The 21126-nt window shown below is 44.8% G+C and overlaps 1 protein-coding gene across 8 annotated transcripts in view; it reads left to right on the forward strand.

Annotated features, from left to right (window-relative positions):
- The window catches only part of LOC111874244 (calpain-A), a 218810-nt gene that overhangs the window by 108796 nt on the left and 88888 nt on the right, over positions 1–21126 (forward strand). Inside the window, exon 1 of one of the 8 annotated variants that reach the window (XM_033755389.1) lies at positions 6892–7066. The exons of the other annotated variants lie outside the window; for them this stretch is intronic. Within the exon in view, the coding sequence (XP_033611280.1) occupies positions 6899–7066 (168 nt within the window). The 5' untranslated portion in view covers positions 6892–6898. Of the gene's footprint in view, positions 1–6891; positions 7067–21126 lie in introns of those variants that run through there. 8 annotated transcript variants of the gene reach the window in all.

Below are 21126 nucleotides of genomic sequence, written 5' to 3' on the forward strand. Positions count from 1 at the left end.
GTGTGTAACCCCGGTCAAAGTTTCACACTTCTCGGGCCATTATCTCCGTAACCGTTCAACTTTGGACATAGGTGTTTTGGGTTATATCGGCATACTTTAACATAAGGAACACCCTCCCGAAGTTTGGCACATTCCTCCTGGGACACTCTGTATATATCCTTCTGAAGATGGTCCCTCAGACCAAAACATATCAAGGATGAAAGATTAAAAAGGGTAAAAAAAGAAAAGCCTTTTATCAGTCACACTGGACGGAGTTGATAACCTTTTATACCATTGCTAGTGTGACGGACCAGGATGAACCAAATCAAACGAATTATATTGCCTAAATAAAACACTGGCAAAAATTTGTACTAGGCAGCATTGTTGTAGTACGTTTACTGTGAACTGTGGCTTGAAATACGTACTGTAAGAGTAGTTTCCATAAATTAAAGAAAAATAGTTGCGGGAAATTGGGTTAAAAGTAAAATAATACTTTTCATGGAACTGATGGTGACTCACCAATTAAAATTACCATGTTTTGCTGGGTGTTGGTTGGCCCATTCCTTTACTAATATGCTTCCTCTCATGTGTTGAGCGTTTTCCTTGTGGTGTCCTGGCCAGTTCTGTCCTCTAGTAACCCTCGTTGAATTGTAAGATGCGTGTAGCTTCAGCTGCTGCGAGATATATCTTTTCTTTCAAGGAAAATTATCAAATGATGTTATGCAAACTTTCATTTGCGTTCTGAGTCTTACCCTGAGCACACCTGGCTGAAGTAGCATCTTCTGCCAGTCTTGAGTAAATGGGTAGAATTTTTAACACCTTTGTCTAGTGGTCAGAGTTCCTGGCTACAGATCCAGAGGCCCGGGTTCGATTCTCGGCACTACCATATTTTCTGAGAAGTAGTGGGTGTGGAACGGGGGTCCACCCAGCCTTGTGAGGATAATTGAGGAGCTACTTGAATGGGAAAGTAGCGGCTCCGGTCTAGAAAACCGAAATGAATTTCCGTGGGGATTCCTTACGCAGACCACGCGACACTAATTACTAGTGTGGCCTTTTTGTTCCATGTTCCATCGTAGTTCGCAGCAGTAGCAATCTTGCTGTGTGGCTTTCTGTGTTAGGATTTTCTTTACATTGTTCCTTTGTGAGTTTCGTTTGTATCACGCAAAATTTCGTATGCAAATGCAGTTGAATCATTAGCACTGCGAGGGAGTTGGTTATCTATATACATAAAAATGTAAATGTTCGTTTGTCTCTCCTCGAAGATCTCCTAAAGTTCTTCACCGATTGCTTTGAAATTTTGACACAACGTTGCATTCGAACACGCGCGTGTTTTTATATACCTATTATATAGATGTCACGCCCGTGACAGGTGAAAACAGGTAAAAAACGTGTTATACGTCGTCTATCGAATACCAACAGATCGTTGCCTAGGAATAACCGTGGCAACGAACTGTTGAAACAGCGGATCGTTGCCTAGGAATAACCGTGGCAACGAACTGTTGAAACAGCGGATCGCTGCCTAGGAATAACCGTGGCAACGAGCTGTTGTGGGAACGAAATTTTCGTTTTGATTTTATTATTTCGTGTTACATTGCGTTGGAATTGGGCTGAGTCGTTTACCGCAGCGTTCATTTCGTGAGCATAGTTTGTTTTTTGTTGTTTTTCATTTCGTTTTCTTAACTGTTTCCCTTATTTTCCGGTGCAGTTGGTGGTGGGATTAGGCTGTGTCGATTGATCTGCGTTTGAATTGAAATATTTCGTTAGTATTTTTTATTTTTTTTTGTTTCTTCTTTGTTTTCCAGTTCGTGTTCTTTCCTTTTTTAATGTTTTGCAATTTCATATGTTTTTGTTATAACTTTCTTCTTCTTCAGTGCAGTCGTTTTCCATATTAACGCTAGAACAGACCGTTGCATAGGATAATAGGTTCCGTTGCGTAACAACGGATGAAACCGGAAAGTATACTTCCATGGAAACGCGAGCATCACGGGGTCACGAGTATCACAAGAGATTCCGAGTGAAATCAAAGCCGAAACAGTCGATTTATTTTCATTTTGATTTAATTATTTCGTGTTACATTGCGTTGGAATTGGGCTGTGTCGTTTATCATAGCGTTCATTTCGTGAGCATAGTTTGTTTTTTGTTGTTTTTCATTTCGTTTTCTTAACTGTTTCCCTTATTTTCCGGTGCAGTTGGTGGTGGGATTAGGCTGTGTCGATTGATCTGCGTTTGAATTGAAATATTTCGTCAGTATTTATTATTTTTTTTGTTTCTTCTTTGTTTTCCAGTTCGTGTTCTTTCCTTTTTTAATGTTTGCAATTATTTATGTGTTTAAGATAAGACACTTTATAAATATCTATATATATATGCAATAACTTTCTTTCTTCTTCTTCGGTGCAATCGATCTGCTTTAGTGCATCCAAATAATGCCTCGCAAAGATCAAACTTAGGTCGTCGTACTCGCGGAGCGGAAGCAGTGCATCGAGTAATTTCAAATCAAACTGGGGAAGAACGGGCAGACTGAGCCACAGCAAGGCGTGGCCGGGCACAGCTAGTAGTATATAGAAATGTATATTATATTAATATTCCTGCCTAAACTTAATACCTTATCTAAATTGTTGGCTGTTTGAAGTTTCCTATCGGTGTAAAATGCTAGTTTGCCCATGATTTTATGTTAAAATGGTCTTTGTCTTGAATATCTGTAATACAAAACAAAGCCCCAAGTTCTGCTCTTTGCGACAGTTTTGTAGAGAGCATGTACTCGTATCTTTCTGTGGTTAGTACGCAGACAGTTTTATTGTTCCACTCTGCACGAAATGTTTCAAATCAGATTATTCAGTAACTGAAAATGGATACAAAATATTCACCACTGTCGGTTAGATCGTGTTCAGGTGGAGGAGCATTATCTAATGCAAACTCTTAATACCTTCTAGCAATTGCTGCTTGTGGGTGTGCATGTGAAGTTAACTGAGCATTTGTATGGTGTGCTGATTCGACAGGATCATTCTGTTTGTTCCATCTTGCAGCATCTGGTTTCATGGCTTTTGCTTTCCTAGAATTTGGATTACTTGATTTTCCCCCCATTGTTCAGCACAACAAAATTCAATTCTGCCGTATGCAGAACACTTGCACTAGATGCATTAAATAATTCACACCAATGGAACACCAACACAGTAAACACAATTTAGAGTAACGAAACTAACCTACACTATGTGCAGTGCAGTCCTAAATGCAGCTTCACAGATTACTGGTCGAATCACCATTTAATTCGTGCTTTCGTGTAAATTCACGATGGCCTCTCCACTCAGAAGGCATTAAATAATGAAACAGGATGCTCAGCCACACTAACCTATGCTGGAAGTGTTGTACTTCCTACACAGATATTATACTGCAGCATCCTGTTGCAGTGTTTATTCTGACCTTGTGTTCTCACTCCTTCTCTTCTTTGTTCAACTTTATAATTTTTTTCTTTGGTCATAGATTAATAAAATGTCATCCACATACCCAAAGTATCCAGTTAACTTTGTGTTTTGTTAATATTGGGTATATTTGTTTGTGTTCCGTGGTTTAAATACATGTTGGAGCATCTAGAGCTAGCCCATCTGTTTGTTTGTGATATTTGTGTTCAAATTGAAAATAATTTTGTTCCATTACTGTTCCGAGTAGATGTATTAATTCCTTTTGGCTGTTTTCGTTGATACCTGAGTTAATTTGTAATACGTTGGTTATTATGTCCGTAGTTTCTATTTTTAGTAAGTTAATGTACATTTTTTCTGTGTGAAATGACCATATTCTCGTGGCTTTGTTAATTTCTGTGGTTTTTAGATCTGTTAATTAGATGCATGAAGTTGTGTATTTTGTGTATACAGCAGGTGTAAGTAGTTACGTGATGTTTTTGTTAAATGTTTCACAAGAAACGATAATAGATACTTTTGCAGATGACACTGCTATCTTCTCTACCCACGGCAATCCAACCACAGCCTCCTCTCATCTAAGGATCATCTAATCCTCACAGAACCATGGCTAAACAAATGGAAAATCAGGGTAAACGAATCAAAGTCCACATAAACAACTTTCACCCTCTGAAAAGGCACTTGCCCCACAGTGCAAATATATCACATCAACATACAACCAAAAGAACAAGTCAAATACCAAGGATTAACCTTTGACGACAAACTAAACTGGAGACAATACATAGTCAAGAAAAGAAAACAGATGGACCAAAAAACCAAAGAACTCAACTGGCTCATAGGAAGAAAATTCCACCTCTCCATCGAAAACAAGTTACTAATCTACAAAACAGTCATCAAGCCTATATATGACACACGGCATAGAACTCTGGGTCTGCGCCAGCAAATGCAACATCGCCATTATACAGCGTGCCCAGTCCAAAATACTCCGATCCATCACGAACGCACCATGGTATGTATCCAACCACACCCTACATACAGCTCTAAAAACTCCTTATGTAACGGAAGTCATCCGAGAAAACAGCACCAAGTACTTCAGCAAACTAGAAAATCACTCCAACCCACTTCTTCAACCACTACTACAACCTCATGAAAATCGAAGACTCAAAAGAAGTTGGCCATCAGATCTAACGAACTGAGGAAAACATCAGTGGATGTTTATTCCGCACACGCCAGAAGAATGTACAATAAATAGTTACTAAATTGTACACCAGTCAGTTCATTGACTTATAGATTGTACAGTATGATTGTCAGTAAAGGAAAGAAATAAAAAAAAATGTTTTGCAAATTCATATGCGGATGCGTTCTTACAGTTGATTATTGGTCTGATGGGTTTATTTGCACAAAGACGAAGAGGAGTGAGAACACGAAGTTAGTTCATACACCGACTGTATTAGAGAATGTTCCAGGAAGAGAGGTCAATATTCTGGGAGGTTATAATGTCGGTCGTTCTAAGCAAAAAAAGTGTATATGTACATGTGTCCTATTCCGAACGGTTTCCGATATAGAGCTAATGGTCCTACATCTGGGGTCGGCAAGGTCATATTGTCGGCCGAGACAAGAGAATGAAAGGGCAGGTGAAGACATGTGACGGAAAAATGGAACTGGCCATTTAAGCCGTTATGTACCCATCCAACAGTCCTAGCTTCTCGGCCGACAATATGACCTTGCCGATCCCAGATGCAGGACCTGCAGCACGTCGGCTGATTGGGCAGAAAGAAAAATTGGCAATGCGCAACCTATACTTCCGGTCGAAAATATCTTTTATCATTTATCAAGAACCGGTCTAGAAAACCGAGATTAACGGCCGTGGGGATCCGTTGCACTGACCACGTCATACCCTCTATCCGCAAAAGTTGGCACTAACTTCGCCGACAAGCGGCGGTCGCTCGGTCGGTATAGTTCGCTTGCGGACTGCAGGCAACGGAGTTTGTTTTTTATTTATCAAGAAATACCAGAAACAAATTAGGCAGCAATATTAGTAGACTGCTGTTTGCAATGTTAGTATGCTGTGTCCCCGAGTGAAGTGGCTGGGTAAAAAGAATGGTATGTATTCCGAGAACATCTTCCCTTGCCAAATTATGTTTTAACTAAAACAGAAGAACTTTATCGCCATATTTGAGCCGATTGTCTAGATAATGTGGGACCCTCAACGTCTCACAACCCTCTGGGCCTTCCCGCCCTGTTACAGGGATAGCTTTACTTTATTTTACTTACTAAAACGTAAGACTTTCGTCACATTGTGAAGATACTAATGCATGCATTTTTAGCCTAGGCCTATGCGATCTTCATCCTGTATGTCTATTCCCCCTATGAAGTTTTGAATGCCTGAGCCAGACTTTATGAAACTTGGTATGTACAGTATATCGTGGCAACTGAGCCCATCTAAGCAGCGTACTTCAGTAATCCCACCCATCAGTCTTCGTCTGTATGTGCTCTATCGTATGCTAAACAAAGGCTCTGTAAAATGTATCTCTCCTTTTATTGGTAGGTAAACACCGCTGCAACGAATACACGCAACAATAGAAAAATTGTTGGACGCGACATTTTCTATATCATCCTGGAAATACCATGTCAAATGTCGTTACCTATTAAACCCTTCTCACCTAGGGAAGTAGTACAAAAAACTAAGAACATAAATCCGCACAGAGCACCAGATTATGACCTCATCACAGGAAAAATACTCAGTTACCAAGAAAAGCAATAGTATTGCTCACAGCCATATATAACGGCGTGCTCAGAATGTCGCACTACCCAATAATGTGGACATTCGCCCAGATCATAATGATACCTGAATCTGGGAACCAGCCAACGAAGTAAATTCTTATCGGCCGATAAGTTTGCTGCCGGTCACGTCGCAGCTTTTTAAAAAGTTCCTATTGAAGAGAGTAAGAAACGACCTAGACCTGTCAACTGTTAATCCCGATTACCAGTTTGGATTCAGGCAAGGACACTCCACAATACAACAAACGGAAAGAATCGTAAACAGGATCGCAACAAGCCTCGAAGAAGAAATATTGTGACAGCAATTTTTCTTGACGTAGCTAAGGCGTCTGACAAGATCCGGCACACTGGACTGCTCTGTAAAATCAAAAATACATTCCGCAGCCCATACTACCTACTTTTAAAGTCATACATCACCGAAAGACACTTTCAAATAAAATAATCATATTCAGATTGCTACTAGGTGATCAGGTGTACCGCAAGGAAGCATGACACGTCAGAAGCGTCACCAAATTAATGAACATGCTGTATATCGCCCAAGAAAATCGAAAGTTCTACAAATGCTAACAAATTTGATACAGATGAAGCGTTTTGGAGTTCTTTTCTTTTTTGCATTGCATGGCGTTCGGAAACTGACAACAAGAGAACAGGCAGGAAACCCCGCTTCCTTCGGGATAAGATATAGCCTTCCGTATGCAGCGGGTCAGTGTTCTGCAGAACCGTGAGTAATGAACATCAACAGGGGAATCACTAATATTACCATCACCACCAAGAGGCGGGGTGTCTTGTACAAGAGGACACAATCTGATGAAACCAACGAAAACTGCATCCCTGCTACGTACGGGATTCCAATATCTAGATGTTGTGGGTCTGTGCCGATCAAGACCGCTCCAAAGGTAACCAGAACACTTCGTGGCCAAGAGCTAATGTCTTCGGCAGGAGGAATGACACTTGCCGCAGTCACAGGGTCTCGTCTGAGCGTTTGTACCTAGCAGGTTACTTCCAGCGGGAACTTGACCGCTTTTGTTCTGAGATTGTTTTTTAAGGGCCCTATACAGTTAACAGTGATGCTGTACTGTTGACATTAAGGTCAGCATGTGGTTTTGCAGTGTATCGCTTTTTACAGATATTTCTGTGGCTAGTCACCGTCTCCAAAATAATTCTTTCAGCCAGTGTCATTATGTGCCTTTTTCTTTTTCATTTGTTGTGGGTTATTTTATGACTATATAGTGTCGAATGGTGGGATGATGGATGAATGACGAATTGGAAAGAATTTGTAAGGAAACGGTCGCGGTCTAATAAGGTACACTCTCGGCATCTTCTTGGAGACACTGAAGATAACCGCGAGGAACCTCAGGATAGCCGAGATTCGAGACTGGAGTAGAGCATCTCCCGACTACGAGTCAAATAGCTTTACAGCTGTGCCGTCTCCTTCGGTTCTCGACTAACCCAGCTGACGGAAATCGGACTGCTCGATCGTGTAGCTTAGAGCAGTGATGTAGGCCAGTATTTGGAGCACCTGCCTCAAAATTAGTAGCTAGATCAGCCATGGTACTGCCACAGTACCAGGAGAGAGGAAAGTCATTCTGTATTCAGAGGTCGACATATTGACTCCGTCAGACAAAAATCCTATTGCTCATTTACTCCGCCTCGCCTACTCATGCCGTTGTAATTGTATATATGTCTTAATCGTTTTTTTTTCGAGTACGTCAGTGTTGCGTTGGCAGAGGCCCTCGTACACACCGCAGTTACAAATTTACTCTTCCGTATCTCTTGAGAAATAAAAAGGAAAACACAGGAGAGGATATTAAGAAACACCGAAAATTTTTACAATCGTCGGATTCCCACTCGCCATAGTTGAACAGACGCCCGAGTTTGTTCAGGCCTGCCTGTAGGCCATTTACTGAAGTAACTAAGTCGTTTGTTATCCGTGTTTCCTCCTCAGCGTGTGGTGTTTACTAGACAAGTAAAGACAACATCACACGCTGTGGAGGATACACGCAAACCAGTGGCATATGGCAGTCTTAACTGAAAAGTAGGCTACAACGTGAGGGGCAAGCTGCCGAGGCAAAACGTCCCTGGACAGACATACATTTATGAACAATGGACGACACCCCGTGTGAGGCGAAATAATATGCACCAAAATAACGTGGGTATAGTAGAAACTAGTAGTAGAACTAGTAGTAGATTTTATCTGGTTTTACCTTGAAAAGAGGACTACAGCGTGTGATTTTAACACGGACTAAGTCAGTATAGCAGTTTTAACATAATTTAATAAAGTATTTGTAACATATCAAGACACCTGAAGATGGCCGTTTGGTGCCGAAACATGTAGTGTCAAAGTGTATAATGTTAAACTAAAATTAAAATTAAGTAGTGAATAAAAAGTGTTGCAATATTGACGGATGACAAATAAAGGACGTTAAGTTGAACACTTGCAACGGGATGCTGAAATACAGAAGCATAAATTTGAGATCAGAAACTAAAAAGAAAAAGACTAGGTCGAAAGTGGGAAGAGGCTTCTTAACGTAAACGAAATAACCTCTCGCATATAAATTTACTGATATGTTTAACTTTATAACCGGGTGATTGGTACAATTATTTAAGGGTGGACAATGAGATTTATTTACACCTTCATCGTTTGGTAGCGCCACATATCAGAAAGAATGATAGTGCAATGCAATCCAAATTGCTGACACTGTGTCTGGGAAGTTCTTGATCCGTTACAAATAAAAGGTCATCGTAGTACCACAAACTTGGCGTATAATTATCATTTTTTTCTTTCTTTTTTTATTTCCTTTATATTTCATGCATCCTGTTGTGTTATAATATACAACTTCTTTATTAAAACCGTCACAACACAACATAACAAGGTCAAGTGGCACTGACCTTGTTATGTTGTGTTGTGACGGTTTTAATAAAGAAGTTGTAAATTATAATCTGTTCCATTGCCAGACTTCTGGCAACCCTTGACTGTCATGAGTTCTTTCTGAAAACAACTTCGTAGTGAATTCATTTTTTCCCACTGCTTCTTTTGTTGCTTCGGGGTTATTTTCCGGTAACTTAACCCGTAACTGTTCATAAACAACCTTTTTTTTTTGTTTTTATCGGAGTACTCTTTACTTTTGATCTTCCACAAACATGAATTACTACGATAAAGCTGAATGAATTCGCTCAAAAGTGCTCGGGGTACGATTCTCAAGTCCGACATATCGAAGTTCACAGTTGGAACGACTAGTTAAAACTGTAGGCCCCACACATGCTCCAACTTGCTAGTGAACATGCCTGTACACCCACAGAGAAATCAGTCGCTGACAGATTTACTTCAAGCCAAGCTTAAGACGGTACGGGGACGAAAATTCTACCTGACGTCTTACAACTGCGAAGGCTAAACGGGGCCCTTTAGAGATTTCTCCCGTTGGATTGCCTTTTCAAAGTATGACATACGTTTCAGCTTGTTTCCGACGGGGAATTTTTTTATTTGGAGAGGCGGACACCACTAAGTAATATAAGCTGTACAGGCCGCATATTTCTCTCGATTAGAAACTGTAGCTTTTCCAGTTAGATCTCCTTTCCATACATAGGTCTAGAGAAAATTGAGGGTGCAACATATAAGGTATAATAGTTTTGGAAACGCCCAGTCACGTAATATACATTAAGTGACTTACTACAACTAAGTAGCTATATGTATGAAGACTCTGTTGCTTATTGCATGTTTCACGAGTCATGCGAAGTTTCGATATAAAAACGTGGCAAGTTCATTTAATTAACGATAAAAATGATAGCGCAGATGTGCGTTACTTAATATATTGAAATTTGGCTTCCTTAATTTTTTTCTTTTTTGCAATTTTCCGTAGCTACTGCTCCAAGGTGGCAGCTACAATGTTTTGACTCAACAGTACTTTTATTATAGAAATCAAGTTTGTACATTTGCCGGTTATGTACGTTGAATGAAATGACACAACCTTTTGGCTTATTGTTATGGCAAGACAGACCAATGCAGTTCAAGATCTCCCGATTTCCGGGTTTCGGAACCTTGTTTATAGACCGCCTCTGTGGTCTAGTGGTCAGAGTTCCTGGTTACAGATCCAGAGATCCCGGGTTCGATTCCCGGGGTTACCAGATTTTCTGAAAAGTAGTGGGTCTGGAACAGGGCCCACTCAGCCTCGTGAGGATAATTGAGGAGCTATTTCAAGGAAATAGCGGCTCCGGTCTAGAAAACCGAAATTAACGGCCGTGGGGATTCGTTGCCCTGACCACGTGACATCCACTATCCGCTGAAGTTGGCACTAAGTTGGTCGACAAGCGGCGGTCGCTCGGTCGGTATAGTTCGTTTGCGGGCTACAGGCCACGAGTTTGTTCTTGTTTTGTTTATAGACTCTTTGTAGCACGTCATAAAAGGGCAATCGGTCCATCGCAAGACACAGAATAACACAAAGCTCTAAGAAATGCATAATCCTCTGTCCGATTGGGGTTCGAACCCACGATATCAGCGCTCGTGAAGTAGAAGACGGTACATGCTTCAGACCGTGCAGTCCTTGTGGTCGGCATCCTTTGATCTAGGGCATTTAGTTTTGAGAATGTAAAACCTGTCAAGCGAGGCAAGTGGAAATGCTCCGGAAGCAATGAGGCACTTCAGTTCGCTTCAGTTGTCGGACAGTTGTGACTATCGACAGCAGCTCATTCGCCTGGGTTCGCTTTTGCTACTCTCCTTTTAGAGGTTTCATGATGCTCAGAACCTCCACGTGTACATCCTTTGTTCCTTCCTACATATTGTGAACGCCAGTTGTCAGATTAGAGTTGGACCACTGCACTGGCCTGGCTTTCCTGATTCCCGATGCGATTTTCTTTTTCTCTTGTTTAATAACACAAACAGCTGCACATAATCTAGCGTAGAGTGAGAATGCACAGGTTGATTGTGCATGCAACAGAATGAAGACAGCTGTGTTCTTGAATGTTACGTTGTTTCGTCTGATAGATTTTACCGACATTGCGGAGGGATGTACAGCTACCATCTTCAGGGTCGAAGAAGTAACAAACAGCAAAGTTGCGTTAAATGTCGGTAAACATTACCAGACTATACGGCGTAACATCCCAGCAGAATTAATGGGATAGTCACCTGAGATCTCATAGATGGAACTGTCATGATCATTTTTGACGTAAACGCCATGTCTAGGAGGAACTGAGGAAAACTGTAGAAGACTGCCAAAATACTAATTAGGCGTGCTGAATTATAACCGGAGGGTCTTGCCCCGCTCGGAAGAGTGTGTGTGTACCCAGTGGAAAGGGCGATTCGATTTATTTCCAGGAGTGACTTAATGTACGCGTTCTTTGCATGAAATGAATGCATAAGAGATCTTGAACGTTCGCATATTTAATTTCCAAAACGGACATCGATAAAATGTATTATAAATATCTACACTGATAAGTATCGGGTAAACTGAATCTATGGTTATTGTCTATCCGTTATAACTCGTACTTAAATTAAAATATAACTTCCGTCGAATTTCTCTAAATCAGCTTGTGGGAACCTCCCAGATTCTAACACGCAGCTTCGCCGGGCTAACAGACAACATTCAACTTCTGCTCAAGCCAAGTCAAAAGTCAAAGTCAGAGTCAAAGTCATGTTGCGACTGACGGTCAGTCAGACTGTCTGTCTTGGTGTCGAGCCCCGGCTGGGGCTCATGACCACATTATTTTTTAAGTGAAAGTTACAGCCCCGTCCATGTGGAGCGCCTCTCTGACGAGAGGTCGAGTCTGTCATTTGTCAGTCATAGAAGAGAGTATTAGTCCATTGTCACTGTACACTTATTTACAATTGAATATTAGTATCTAGTATGTATAATATACAATGCCTCTGTCAGTCCAGGCTCAGTAGAGCAGATTATGTCCTATTTCTAGATGTATTCGCTACCACGGCAGTCTATTCACTTGAACGGTCATATGCCTGACCGCCGCCAAGTTTAAGCCTCTTATACTTTCTGTGGCGGGCTTCGCCTTGTCCGATGTTGCGAACATTCTCATTTTCATGATTTTGTATGACTTCTGCTTGTTGCCTGCATAATTTTGATATGTGATCATATACGTATGGGATTTTGAATGCCATGTGCAAATCGCGGACCGGTGTGCGCCTTGGAAAATTGCCAATGGTGCGGAGAACCTTGTTTTGCAGGCGCTGCAATTTCACTAGATGGGTGCCTGGCGCAAACTCCCAGGCGGGACTAGCATAAGTCATTACAGATCTAATAAGAGCTTTGTGGAGGGTCAGCTTAATGTTAGCGCTCATCGCTCACTTTTGAATAGGGAGTAAATTCTAATGAATGTNGGTCTTCATTGAGCTGAGACTGCGCTGGAGTTTTCTAACAGTGAAACCCTCCTTGCGATCTGTCGCATATAGACAGGTGTCGACCGCAAAGAGGGCCAGATGAACACCATGATTTCGGGGGGCATCATTTATATACAAGTTGAAAAGGGTACGGTAAAGGACAGAACCTTGTGGCACCCCTGCTTGCATTTCCCTTGGCGTTGACATTTCGCTTTCAACCGAGACCCTGAATTTAGGTTTAGAAAGAAAGGACCCAATAAGTTTGGTCAAACTGGTCGAGAATTCCAATTTTGTTAACTTATACAGTAATCCTGAGTGCCACGTGGTATCAAATTGCAACTGCACCTGTAGCTCCATCCAGCAAGCTTGGTGTAAAAGGCGGAGCTCAAAACCCGCTGTCATCAGTTCTTCAGTCCGCCGAAGACAGCTAACGTAGCTACGCTGACGTCACAAAGCAGCAGCTCTCCAGCAAACAACACAAACAGCGGACTACACCAGCGCCAGGCCAGTTAGACTCCACTCTCACGCAGACTCGTAAGCGCAGAGTGGCCATAAAGAAGGCCCGGATTATCCGACGAGGGTCACAGCTATTCTGCCCGGTCGTAACCGCCCAGCGACCGTAAAGGAAGGCTCAAGCTGCTACTAGCGTAAGCACGGCGGAACAAACGCCCTTTTCAGGGACCGAAAACTTGTGAACAACATACATGTATATATATCGAGACCGCTTCCTTGCCATTCTGCAAATCCAGAATAATATATAAAACTTTTATAGTTTTACGTGGTTGTCTCTTAGAATATCGACATCCCACATTGGTGACCCCGACTCAGCATGGACGCCGCAGACAGTTCGCGAGCAGAAGTATCTAGAGTGGCCGTGCGGCTCCCGCCGTTCTGGTCCAAGCGACCAGCCGTGTGGTTCGCCCAGGCCGTGGCGCAATTCACCGTGGACGGTATTAGCAGCGAGCGCATCAAGTTCTTCCATGTGACCTCTCACCTGGACCACCGGTACGCCACAGAGGTGGAGGATATCAGCTCTCCGCCCGAACGAGACCCCTACACCCCACTGAGGACGGAGCTTGTGAGGCGGCTATTCCCATCGACAGACCAACGCATCCGGCAGCTCCTCACGTTCGAGGAAATTGGCGAACGTAAGCCGTCCAAGTTCTGGGATACCTCAAGAGTCTCGCACAAGACGTGTATGATAACGTCATCCGAAGCGTCTGGACCAGCCAGCTACCCCACAACGTACAGAGCTTCCTCGCCGGCCAGAACGAGAGCAACTTGGAGGCCGCAGCCCTCTGTGCAGACTGCGTCTCCGAGGTCGAAATCCAGCCGGCGCTCGGTAGCTTTGGTCAACCCACGGAAAATGCCGCACTTCGGGAGAAGATCGCTGACCTCCCCCGCCAAGTGGCTGCACTCAGCGCCGGAAAGGTCCAGCTCCACGCCCGCTTCAAGGAGCACAACCCCAACCCGACAGACCGAGGTCCCAGTTCAAAGGAGTCCCGCCCCGTCTTCAACAGTCGCCGGCCGGGCACAGATCCGCCTCCCGTGGCTACATCACATCCACTACTTGCTGGTACCATCACCGCTTCGGCACTCGGGCGCAGAATTGTACCCCTCCCTGTTTCTACCGCCAGCAGGGAAACTGACGCAGCAGACTTCACCGCGCGGCACATGTCTGCGCTACGACAGGCCGCCTCTTCATAACGGACAGAGTCAACAAACGGCAGTTTCTACTCGACACGGGTTCGGACCTCTGCGTGTACCGCCGCAGTCTCGTTCCTTGACGCAAGGAACGCACCAACTGTGACCTTTGTGCGGCTAATGGCACTACCATCCACACCTACGGATGGCTGCCTCTCAGCCTCAACTTGGGCCTGGCCGAGACTTCGTGGTGGCCGACGTCACGCATCCCATCATCAGGGTGGATTTCCAATCGCATTTCGGTCTCCTGGTGGACTGTCGGAACAACCGCATTCTGGACTGTGTTACGTCGCTGTCAGCCCCGGCCTCAGCGGCCGACGCACTGATCACCAGTGTAAAAACCATCAGCAACGACACACCGGTGGACAACCTCTTCACAGATTTCCTGGACCTGACGCGCCCACCCGGAGTCCAGTAAGAGGTACGACACAACACCGTCCACCACATCAGGACTGAGACTGGCCTACAAGTAACCTGCCGACCACGGCGACTGGCACCGGACCGGCTCTCTATCGTCAAAGCCGAGTTCCACGCCATGTTGCAGGATGGCACATGTCGCCGCTCAGCGAATTCCTGGTCCTCGGCACTGGAAATCGTGTCCAAGAAATACAACGTTTAGCGTCTATGCGGCAGTTACATAATGCGTAACTCCCGAACCATCCCTGACTGCTCCCCTGTCCGCCATATCCACGACTACTCTCACCAGCTTTTCGGCTGTTCCGTCTTTTCCAAAATTGACCTGGTGAGAGCCTACAATCAAATCCCTGTCTACCCTGACGACATACAGAATACCGCCATCACCACCCCACTCGGCCTTATCGAATTCCATTTCATGTCCTTCGGTCTGCGCAACGCCGCCCAGACCTTCCAAGGCTTCATGGACGACATTCTACTGGGACTCGAATTCTGCTTTGCATACTTAGACGACATTCTTGTCTTCTCTCGGTCACTCGAAGAGCACGAACAACACCTACGTGCTCTCTTCAACCACTTCCAGAGGTACAGGATCATTATCAACCCGTCAAAGTGCGTCTTCAGAGCACCCGAGGTTACGTTTCTCGGGTACAATGTGTCCGCCGAGGATTCCGAACCTCTGGAAGACCGAGTGGCCCATATCCAGGACTGCCCCCCTCCGAAGACCATCAGTCAGCTCTGACTATTCCTAGGCATACTGATCTCCAGGCGATTCCTGCCCCACGCAGCGACCACGCAGGCCCCACTGCACGACGTCCTCTCCGGACCCAAATTCAAGGGCTCCCACCCCATCACTTGGACACCGGATCTTCACAAGGATTTCGAAGAGTGTAAGGCGAGTTTGTCACGCGGCACTCTATTGGCCCACCCGAATCCATCCGCCCCACTTGCACTCGTCACAGATGCCTCCACATCCGCCATGGGTGCCGTGCTACAACAACGCGTCAGGAAAACCTGGCAGCCCCTCGCCGTCTAAAAAACTCAACCCGGCCCAGCAGAAGTACAGCACCTACTACCGCGAGCTACTGGCTATCTACGAGTCAGGAAAGCATTTCCGCCATATGCTGGAAGCGCGTCACTTCACCATCTTCATCGACAACAAGCCAATCACCTACGCCTTCCAGCAGAAGCGGGATAAATGCTCACCCCGGCAGCTCATCCATCTAGACTTCGTCTCCGAGTTCACAGCCGACATCCGTCACATCTCGGGACAGGACAACGTTGTCGCCGACGCCCTCTCTCGCATCGAGTCCGTCACTGCGCCACCACCTTATGACGCACTCGCCGCATTACAGGACAGCGTCGACGAACTCCGAGCACTCCTGGGGTCAATCATCGCCCTGCGGCTCGCGAACCTACCAGTCCCCGGTACCGCAGTCACCATTTACTGCTACACGTCTACCGGGAGATCTCGGCCGTACGTTCCGGCTCCTCTACGTCTCCAAGTGTTCCAGCCCGTCCACGATCCGTCGCACTCAGGCACCAGAGCAACAGCGATGCTGGTCACACAGCGATTCGTGAGGCCAGGGGTGCAGAAGGATTGCCGCACCGGGGCACGTGCTTGCCAGTCCTTCCAGCGCTCCAAAGTATCCCGCCACACAGTCACTCCACTGGGCGCTTTACACTGCCGGCAGCCCGTTTTCTGCACGTTCATATAGACCACGCTGGACCTATTCCGTCATCAACGGGCTACACATACTGCCTCACTGCATTCGACCGTTTCACCACCTTGCCAGAAGTCATCCCCATTACAGACATCATAGCCATTTCGGATCTCGACTCTTCCAATCCCTGCCAAGGCTGTGCGGCTTCCAGCTCTCACGTACAACCACCCACCACCTCGCTGCTAACGGACTCGTGGAACGCTTCCACCGGACACTGAAGGCAGCCATCATGTGCCATACGGATCAGCAGTGATTGAGGTAGTTCCCCTGGTTCTCCTCGCAATCCGCACTGCATTCAAGGAGGACCTACAAGCATTGGTCGTTGAGCTCGTGTACGGCGAGTCCTTAAGAATTTTCGGCGAGACACTAACTCCAGCTACCGGCCCCGCAGATCCAGCGCACCTCATCACAGAGCTCCCCCAGCACATGGCCCGCCTCCGACCAGTCCCAGCAGCACGCCACGCCTCCTCAGCTACTTACGAGCACAATGACCTCAAGATGTGCACCCACGTCTTTATTCGGCAGGACTCAACACGCCGGTCTTTGGAGCCTGCGTACAGCGGCCCCTACCAGGTCCTGTCACGGATAGACATCCCTACATCCTACAAGAGATCGACCGAGGGAACAGCATCAACTCAGAAGCCGCAGCGACCCCGACCATAGGACCTCCTGCCATGCCAATACAGTCCCCTACAAGGACTACAAGCTCGCCTGAACATATGAGCATTAATTTTCGCGAAGGGAGAGTGATGTGGGAACCTCCCACATTCTAACACGCAGCTTCGCCGGTCTAACAGACAACATTCAATTTCTGCTCAAGCCAAGTCAGTGTCACTCTGTCATATTTATACAGCACTCGCTGTCGAGCCCACCTGTAGATCATCGCGTGCGCTGGCCAATCAGCGCTCACAATCGCAACTGCGTTTATAGCTCCGCCCAGCAAGCAACGGCTTCCCAGCCATTCTCTACATTGAGAATAATATATACAAATCTTATAATTTAACGTGGTTGTCTCTTAGAACATCGACATCCCTGAAGCTCATTCCACTGAAGGAATTAGTAGATAAAATTGTGATCTAATTGACGTATGCGGTGTATATACGGCTTGAGATATACGATGGCAAGTCGATAAGTAAGTTACAAATGGATATAGAACTTAAATGAGAGTACTGATTTGAGAAATGCTTTTATTTCTCATCATAATCTCCCTGTACATTGAAGCACTTGTCCCATCGTTTAACAAGCCTCTGAAAACGAGCAGCATAGAATTCTTTGGGCTGCTGTCGGAACCAGGAGTGTTCACACGGCATGGCCTATCTCATAATGCATGACAGGTTAGGTTTTCACAAAGTCTGTGCACGATGGGTACCGCGCATGCTGACCCCACAACACGAAATGCAAAGAATGTGTCTGGCGTTACAGCATCCCAATCGCTACCACGATGAAGGACAGGTGATGAGTCTTGGGTTCACCATTACCAGCCTGACAAAGCATGCGTCAATGCAGTGGAAACATCCTGCGTCGCCAACCAAAAAAAAAGTTTAAGGTGACAGCATCCTCCAGGAAAGAGTTGCTCACAGTCTTCTGGGATCATGTAGGCATACTGCTCACCGCATTCCAGCCTCAAGGACAAACCGTAAATGCCGACTCCTACTGTAACATCCTCAGGAAACTTCGTAAGGCCATTCAACTGAAGTAAGCACCTTGTCATGCATTATGAGGTAGGCCATGCCGTGTGTACACGCCTGGTTCCGACAGCAGCCCAAAGAATTCTATGCTGCTGGTTTTCAGAATCTTGTGAAATGATTGGACAAGTGCCTCAATGTACAGGGAGATTATGTTGAGAAATAAAAGCATTTTTCAAATCAGTACTCTTATTTGTTTAAGTTCTATATCCATTTGTATCTTACTTATTGACTAACCTACGTAATTTCGCGACTCATATTTGAAGTGCTTTTTTTTTTGTATGATGGAAATGGTACGAAGTAACCGCCTCTGTGGTCTAGTGGCCAGAGTTCCTGGCTACAGATTCAGAGGTCCCGGCTTCGATTCCCGGCGCTGTCACATTTTTTTTAGAAGTAGCAGGCCCGAAACGGAATCCATTCGGCCTCGTGAGGATAATTGAGGAGCGACTTGAATGGAAATATAGCGGCTCCGGTTTAGAAAACCGTAATTAACGACCATGGGGATTTTTTCTAATGCAGAAAAAATATTTTAAATACAAAAGAGGCTTAGGCAATGCCCATCCGGCCTTCTATAGCACATTCTTATATACATCTTATTCTATAATACCGGTAACTCCGCGATTCTTAATATAGATCTTAACTTAAATCTGGGAGTACACTGTTAATAATCAGTACAATTACTTCTTTTAATTTTCTTACATATCTATTTTATCTAAATATAGGAATGCTGCTCATGAAGTAACAGACGCCTTGCAGAAGTCTTTTTTCTTCTAGCCTTAAGATTTTGGGTATTCTGTTTTGCTGTTCTCAGACAGAGTGTCCATCCCGTTCGTCCTCGTACAGTTTACAGTCCCAGAAGATGTGTTCCTCCGTTTGCAGCCCATCACCACATTCGCATTCGGCTTTAAGACTGGTGTGTCCTGACTATCTCTGCCTTCTTTGATTCCTTGCTTTGTCTCCAAGTCGGCTCTCTCATTAATTTCAACTCCACAGTGCCCCGGGATCCAGTAAAATTAATTTTTTCCTCGGGATTCCAGTCTCTCTCTTTTATCTTTAAGCATGTGTACAATGTGCAATGTGTTGCTTATTGTAGAGAAGTTAAAAATGCCTTTTAACACTCTTGCCGAGTCAGAAGAAAATCATGAAGTTTGCTCCAAGGCTGTTTTTTCAATGATTCCTAGTGTTTCGGCAATTGCTAATGCTTCCGCCGTGAATGTGGACGCTATCTTAGATATTGAATTTCATGCAACGATCATCTTTTATATCTATCGATGCGCAGACCACGCAACACCCTCTATCCGCTAAAGGTGTCACTAATTTCGCCGACAAGCGGCGATCGCTCGGTCGGACTAAAGCCACGGAACTTTTGTTTGCTACGAGGTATTAGGAAAAGTGCCTCTGTGCAGTGTACTAATCCTATCCTGATTATCTTCGTGAATAAAAAGGTAGAAAGCTATCTCTGGAACAGGCCGTGGAGGCCCATAAGTTTGTCAAACGTCGAGGTCCCACATTTTATAGACAGTAGGCTCACAGATGGCGGTAGCTTCACAGTACGGTAACATAATGTGGAAAATAACTACAGTTGAAATAGCTGTTAATATCAAGACTAGTTAAGGTATGCCAAATAGCAAACAGAACGTGAAGGACGAGGGCACACAAAGGAAACTGGTAACCACAACGCAACCCAATTTCCGAAAATTATTATCAGCATGAATTGAACACTTTACTGAATGGAGCAGTGCAAACTGACGAAACTTGGCGGAAAACTGAGAAACTCAACTTCCAGGCAACGGAGTATGCCAGTTTTCTCACAGTTGCGCTGCGGCGTGGTTCCCTAGTGTCAGCTGTTTTTTAAGCGCTTCCGTTATTCATTTGTTTCTTAAGATGGCACGAAAGTTTGACGAAGCTGCTAATTTCTTTTCATGCAGTTAGTTGAGCAAGAGCCTGGTATAGTACGAGTATAAGACAAACTGCAACCAGATAGTGCTAGGCGGGACAAAATAGATTTGGCTTGGGAAAGAATTTCTAATGAGACAAAGGAGTCTGGATCCAGGTTCAGTTCTTTTGAAAAAGTATAAGCGCCCCCTCAATACGCATGCGCAGGTTTGAGGTCGTTGCGTTCATCCAGTGTATTTCGAGAAGCGGAAGTATGGAAACGTGTTCTAGTGCTATGTTAACGCGAGTTAAACAGCGTGCTGTTATCGAATTTTTAACTGCTGAAAAAGTGACCCCTTCTGAGATTCATCGTCGTTTAAAGGCTGTTTATGGTGACGATGCTGTTGATATGTCTACTGTAAATCGATGGGTAATAAAATTTCGTGGTTGGGAGTCTGGAAAAGCCATAATTGTTGATGAAACAAGCAGCGGACGTCCGATCACTGCCACAGACGATAATCATCGCAAACTCGTCGACGATTTGATTCAAAATGACCGGAGAATCACTCAAAAGCGTTTCGCAAACCATATTGGAATATCCAAGGAACATGTCGGCTTCATTATTGAACAATTGGGATACCGTAAAATCTGTGAACGATGGGTAAACGCCGTCTCACAGACGAGGACAAACAGCGTCGATTGGAATGCTGCGAGCAACTTTTGCAGTGTTACCGTGACGAAGGAGACGACTTTCTTTTGAATATTGTGACGGGAGACGAGTCATGGGTCTATCGTTACGACCCGGAAGAGAAAAGACAGCGCTGAATATCGACATCCGTCTTCTCCTCAGGCGAAAAAGTTCAAAACACAACCATCCGCCAAAAAACTTCTTTTGACTGTGTTTTGGGATGCTCACCGAGTTTATGTGACCGATTTTCTGGAACGAGGGGCAACGGTAAATTCTTCTCAGTACATACAGACTCTAAAACATCTCCGGCGTCGAGTTTGTCGTGTTAGAGGCAGCCTGGCGCCAATAATCTTGCAACATGACAACGCTCGTCCACACATCTCGCGCGCAACTGAAGAGGCTCTGCGAAACCTGAAGTTTGAACCGATTCCACACTCTTTATTCCCCCGATCTTGCGCCTTGCGATTTTTATTTTTTTCCTCTACTCAAGAGAGACCTCAAGGGTAATCATTACACCTCGGACGATGAGGTGAAGGCAGCT

The sequence above is a fragment of the Cryptotermes secundus genome, unplaced genomic scaffold (assembly GCF_002891405.2).
Source record: "Cryptotermes secundus unplaced genomic scaffold, Csec_1.0 scaffold1171, whole genome shotgun sequence".
NCBI classification, from domain to species: Eukaryota; Metazoa; Arthropoda; class Insecta; order Blattodea; family Kalotermitidae; genus Cryptotermes; species Cryptotermes secundus.